Source organism: Cygnus olor, chromosome 4 (genome assembly GCF_009769625.2).
Source record: "Cygnus olor isolate bCygOlo1 chromosome 4, bCygOlo1.pri.v2, whole genome shotgun sequence".
NCBI classification, from domain to species: domain Eukaryota; kingdom Metazoa; phylum Chordata; class Aves; order Anseriformes; family Anatidae; genus Cygnus; species Cygnus olor.
The window spans coordinates 35,608,577-35,614,591 of NC_049172.1; the positions used below are offsets into that span (position 1 = coordinate 35,608,577).

The 6,015-nt window shown below is 40.7% G+C and overlaps 1 protein-coding gene across 12 annotated transcripts in view; it reads left to right on the plus strand.

The window, feature by feature from the left end:
* The window catches only part of OTUD4 (OTU deubiquitinase 4), a 30,054-nt gene extending 24,241 nt beyond the window's left edge, over positions 1 to 5,813 (plus strand). For 8 of the 12 annotated variants that reach the window (XM_040554572.1, XM_040554580.1, XM_040554571.1 and 5 more), the window contains 3 exons: positions 681 to 950; positions 1,694 to 1,734; positions 3,202 to 5,813. In XM_040554572.1, coding sequence (XP_040410506.1) covers positions 681 to 950; positions 1,694 to 1,734; positions 3,202 to 4,437 — 1,547 coding nt within the window. In that variant the 3' untranslated portion in view covers positions 4,438 to 5,813. The remainder of the gene's footprint in view (positions 1 to 680; positions 951 to 1,693; positions 1,735 to 3,201) is intronic. The other 4 variants (XM_040554582.1, XM_040554584.1, XM_040554581.1 and 1 more) reach the window with 1 other exon arrangement.
* Positions 5,814 to 6,015: the final 202 nt, after the last annotated feature.

The following is a 6,015-nucleotide window of genomic DNA, read 5'->3' on the forward strand; positions in this document are numbered from 1 at the left end:
CAGCTTGGGTCTGGTAGGTCAGGATCCCTTTGGAGCTCAGCTGACTTGTAGCAAAACCAGTGTAGTATTTTTTCTGTGCTGTGAAAGTTTCCTGATAAATGTAGTTAAATTAGATTAAATTCATTATTGCTCATTAGATCAGGTGCTGTATTTTATCCCACTTTTGTGTTTCTGTATAAGAACTAGTCTTGGAGTTGGCATAGAATGGTACTTTAGTAACCATAATAGTCCTTTCATACATGACAACATCCGTGATGGAAGATGCGTAGCCCAGGTAATCTCAGCTCAGATTCAGGGTTGACTGTAAATGACTAGTCTGAATGAGAATTGCAAAGATTCACATGTACATTTCAGTTCACACCCTTTTCAGCTTTTTTCTCCTTTCCTTTTTTTTAGTAAATATGATAAGGGTTTAGCTATTTCTGGAAATCTTAATTGTTTCACTTCTTTCTGAAAACTGTGCTTTGCATTTAGTCAAATCTTCCTTTGTTTCAAACTTCCCAACTCTAAAGAATTTCCTTTTATGCCTCCCTGAATACCTTTATGTTTTTTCTTCTGTCTTTTGAAGCTTGTCTTTTCCACTTCCACTTTCTTTTGTAATCTTACATAGATTATATAAGATTATAGATTTTATAATCTTATATGTGAAATAAAATGTGTGTTTGTGTGTTTTCTGCTAGGTATTCCAGCCCCAATACCTGCTTCTTCATTGATGCCAGCCCCAACAACAGGACCTGATTCTATTGTATCACAGGCTCAGGTAACATCTGCTCCAGTTGCTGGAGTTCCTGTGTCGATGCAAGCAGTTAACCAGCCTTTAATGCCTTTGCCTCAGACTCTGAATCCCTATCAGGATCCACTATACCCTGGATTCCCTTTTAGTGAAAAGGGAGAAAGAGCCATTGCACCCTCTTACTCCCTGTGCAATAACGGGGAGGACTTACCTAAAGGTGAGAAGCCAGAACATCTGTATTTTATACCGTTTTTCCCAGCAGGCTTTCTTTGCCTTGCAAAAGACAACTTCTTTTGACACCGGCTAGCGATAGGACCAAAGATTTATTTGTTGCCATTTCATGATTTAAGGGGTGGGAGGGAATGTTGTATAGAGTTGTAATGCTTCACTTTGTGGTGTTAATATTGCAGTTATTTTAAGTGGCTACACCTAGAAATCTGGTATGATTGTTCTATGGGTCTTAGCTTGACCCACTGTAGCTCCAGGTTTTGTGAACTGATAGGATTTTATTTGGGGAACTGCTTCCATTTACACTAACAAAAGTAACAGATTGTCTGTTGCAATCAAAACCTTGGAAGTTGTTCAGCATTTCCTTACTGGTCTGTGAAAAGGCAGGTTTTGGCATACTATAAATATGGAATAATATGTTCATAAAGAACGTGCCATGTTTGACTGCATTGGTAGAGGTACAGTTCAGTAAACGTACGCTAAAAATCAGAATTCCAGTTCCGTAAGCAGTTAAAACTGAAATTTAAACTGCAGGTGTGTTCCATTTACTTTATTGGGGGGTGGGGTGAGGAACAGGAACAAACAAAAAAACGAACAACAAATCAAACAAGGACATGCAAAACAACACCATACCTGTGTTTCTCTACTGAAGTGGAACTTTATGCAAGGATTAATTTCTAGATCAGATGAAGTGTATTATTACAAGTAATCATAATTTTATTTTTTTTCTAGATAAGAACATTCTTAGATTTTTCTTCAATCTTGGTGTGAAGGTAACTCTTCAAACTTACATATATCTCTGTTAGCTCATACAATTTGCTTTTACTTGGTAGTGCAGTGCTGAAGACTGGTTGCTGCAACTATACACTTCAAGTTTATCTTAAAATTTGAAGTACTTTTTATTTGGTCTTCTGTTGACTGGGATCTCATCACTGGTCCACATTGCAGTTCAAGTCAACAGTAATAAATTTCTCAACAACGGTAGTCAGAACCATCCGCTTCCAATAGTGGTTATATGCAGTCCACATATTGTGCTTTACAAATTCACACGTAAATCAATATGAGATGGAAGATGCGTTCTTCTGGAAGCAGCATATAGTAAAAGGGAAGTGGCCTCCAGACTTGGACCATGTCTGGGTACTGGCAAAGCCATTGTAGTAAAAATACCTAGAATTGCTTTCCCTGTGGAGACTCCCTCAAGTAGCTGCTTGTCTGTCCGATCTGCTCAGGTTGAAGAAAAAATTCAGCACAAGTTAAAAAGCAAATTTAGATTTGATAACTGTGTACCTAATGCAAGTCTTCTCGGTTTGTTTATTGCGAAGTCTGTAAGTCAATAGGAAGTACTACTGGATTATATTTAAATGGTGTTTGGCTCATAAACCTGTGTGTATTTGGGACTGTCCTTACCCTAATACGAAGTGCTATAAAGCCCCTCATTTTGAGGCTTCAGCACCATCTAATGGTGAAAGTACCGTGTTCTGGTAGTTGTGCAGCTGGTGACCAAGCAGTGCGGTAGACCTGGCAACTATCTTTTGGGTTTTCCTGTGCACTGCTTTGGTCCCAGATCCTGTCACCCTGTTGTCCACCATCTTCCAGCTGCTCGTTCAGAGTGGACTGACTGGTTCCCATTGCGAGCAGGTCTGGGTAGGCTTCTCCACAGACTTCCTGTACAGACGATGCAGACTGTTGAGTTTTGGACTCTACCCCCTTTCCTACTCCAGTATTTTCTTAGACAGCCTTCTGCCTCCAGCAGCCTTGCATGGTGTTCTGTATAACCTCACATTAAGTGTATTTGACACACTGTACTATAAAAACACCCTACAGTGTTGCTTGTGAGTTGACAATACCTGAAGTCAACCACCTCAGGTAGAAACCCCCTTCCCTCTCTCCTTCCTCCATGTCAGCTAACAAGCATGTAGTGGCCTGTGATCACACTGCTCAGAGTTAGAGTTGATAAATGCAGACTCTGTGTCCAAGTGTTTAAATTGACTATACAGGAATTGTGTTATTAAGTTTCCTTACTGGTCATAACTGGTGCCTACTTCAGCTGCATTTGGAAGGAAGTCAAAAAATGAGAACATGATTCTGAAAGCCCAGAAACTCTCCAGAAGTGAGGACAGTCACTGGAAATAAAATTACCTTCCCGTAATTAACTGTTTCAAAAGAGTAAATTACCTGTGTGCTATTATGTCTGTCTACACATTCAAATGACCAAATACTTTTTCTTTCCTGTCTTGCAGGCATACAGTTGTCCCATGTGGGTCCCCCATTCTTACTTGTACCCCCTGCACCAGGCCTATTTGGCTGCTTGCAGAATGTACCCAAACGTGTCCCTCCCCGTGTACCCGCACAACCCCTGGTTCCAGGAGGCTCCACCGACGCAGAATGAGAACGAAACTGCACGAACAAGCAGGCACTTTCCTATTCAGAGTGAGGCCAGGTCCAACGGTCAGGTTTCACAGGTTGACAGCAGATCTCCATCACTGCCGCTGATTATCCCGACAGCTCAGGTGTCCGAAAGCCAAGGACAGGTCTGTGTAGAATCGGAGAATCCAGTGCAAGCACTTCCCTATGATGAGTCCCTGAGAGGGAAAAATCTGTTCCCACAACCAGCCTTTGGACACAATCACTTTCTAGGAGCTGTTCCAATAGCACCTCCTTTCTTTCCTCACTTCTGGTATGGGTACCCAGTTCAGGGCTTTATTGAAAATTCAGTAGTGAGACCTAACGTTGTCATGGCACCTGAGGACAAAGAGGCAACAACTAGCACATCTGCAAATATGTACGTGGCTAAAGAATGCAGTCCTCCCGTTCCTGCAGTAAACTGTGCAGAACAGCTTCAGAAGAGTAACAGCAGCGGCTCAAACACTGTCCCGTTCCCTGTGGCTGGTGTGAGCAGTGAATGCAGTGCCCCAAAAGAGACTACCACTAGGGCATCTCAGTTGGAGCAGACCTGCACCACTAATTCTCCTGCTAAGCAGGCAACAGCTGGGCTGCAAAACCGTTCTCCCCAAGCACAGGGGATTGAGAGGCAGCCAGGGGTGTCCAACACCACACCACCATTGGCAGAAGCACCCAAATATGAACTCAAAAGTGCTACACCCAGCCGTAAGGAGAAGACTGATAAAGGCAGAGATTCCAAGGGTGCTGGTAACCTACAGACAGAAAGCAGGGCACAGAGAACGAGGGAAGAGAGCTCTGAGGATGAGAGCGAAGTTTCTGATATGCTGAGAAGTGGCAGATCCAAGCAATTTTATAACCAGACTTACGGAGGAGGCAGAAGGCCTAGACTTGAGTGGGGTTATTCTAGTAGGGGAGGCTACCAGTTCCAAAGAAACGAGGAAGCCTGGAAAGGACCGCCCAGCAGAAGCAGAGAGGAAGGCTGCCAGTATCAGCGAAACTTCAGAGGAAGGCCGTATAGGAATGACAGGAGAAGGGCAACGCTGGGAGATAATCAGAGGGGGCATCAAGCATAGAATAAATGGATAGTTTGAAAATTTTCAAATGCAAAAGGTAATTTGAAGTAGCAGTTGAAAATCTTAATCTTTCTTTTTAGTAAAGTCCAAGGATATGTTTAATTTTTGGTGAGTAAAGACTAGGAGGGTGTGAGCTCCTACCATTTTGTTTGGGGGGGATTGCAGTTTGGTTGGCTTAGCGGTTTATCCTCGATGTCAAATTAGAAAAAACAATATAGGTTTAGTGTTTGAATTTTTTCCACAAAGGTTTGAGTTCATGATGTAAGATGGATACGTATGTTTACTAGGGTGTCAAATTACAGCATTTGATGTGAGCTAGATTCTAAAACTGATGGTAACATTGCACCAAATATGAATATATTTTATCATACAATGCCTTAGTTCTGAACTGAGCTAAAGGAATTCTCAGCCTACTGCACTGTTGTCTTTGATATGCTTCCAACCCAAAGGCCTTTCATCTCAAAAATCTGTCAGACTTGAATGTTTCTCTTCAGTGTGTTACATGTATGGCAGCCAGCTAACCCTGTGTCTTAGGTCTGTTGTATATAGTTCTTTTAATATTCATAGGGTATATTTTTGAATTTTAAAAAGCATTTATTTGTTGAAATCAAAATCAAGACAAGCAGTCAAGAATAGCTGTGTATGATTTGGTAAGAATGGCTGTTTCCACCAAGAATTCTTAATGCTGGTGTGACTAGAATGGTGCCTATGCCAACTAAATAATTACAAAGACAATAAAAATGTAGATGCTATGCATTTCAAAGATAATTCTGCATCTGTTATAATAGCAGAAGTTTTTTTAATGCCACTTTAACACTAATGCACTGACAAATCCTAGATATTTTGTGAGAAGAGATGCATAAAGTACATGTTACATTTTTTTAAGTTTGTATGGTTGAGCTACTGTTCAGTATTCTTTTTTGTTATTGCACTGTTAATGCAAATTTATGTTTTGCATGTACAACTCATTGCTGGAACTACTTTTTAAAAGCGAGATGGATAGTCTGTGTTCTGCTCTTCCCTAGACTTCAGAAGAAAGTGGCTTCTGCCTTATATTTTTACACTGTATCAGAGTTCTGATGCTGTTTCTTCTGACCCTTATAATGATCTCTGCAGTGTTCCTGTTGCTCTTGCAGTTTGGACTGTGAGTTATCCAAACTCAGAGTACAGTGTGCAGTGTTCACTCAGCTCTGCTCTGTAAAATTAACTGTTGTGTATATTTTTATATCTCTGTATATACTAGTGTAAGAGGTGATGGTACCCTTTCATTCATGTCTGAGATTGTACACCCAAAACTTGAGTGGTAGTTATGTGATAATTTCTTTTCAGATGCATGCGATGTATAAAACTCCTAATTAAAATAAATGTTTGTGTTTACACTTTCTTTCTAAATTATATTTATGTATTCGAAACTGTTGCAATGACATTAACTGTATATTTTTGTTCTGCTTATATAGCTATTTGTAAACAGTAGGACTACTATCAATCAGCAGTCAGTAGGTAGGCAAGCTCCAAAATCCAGGTCAACGGATCTCTAGTTCCTGTCCAGAGTGGTAGTGGAAGAGGATATTTGTTTTT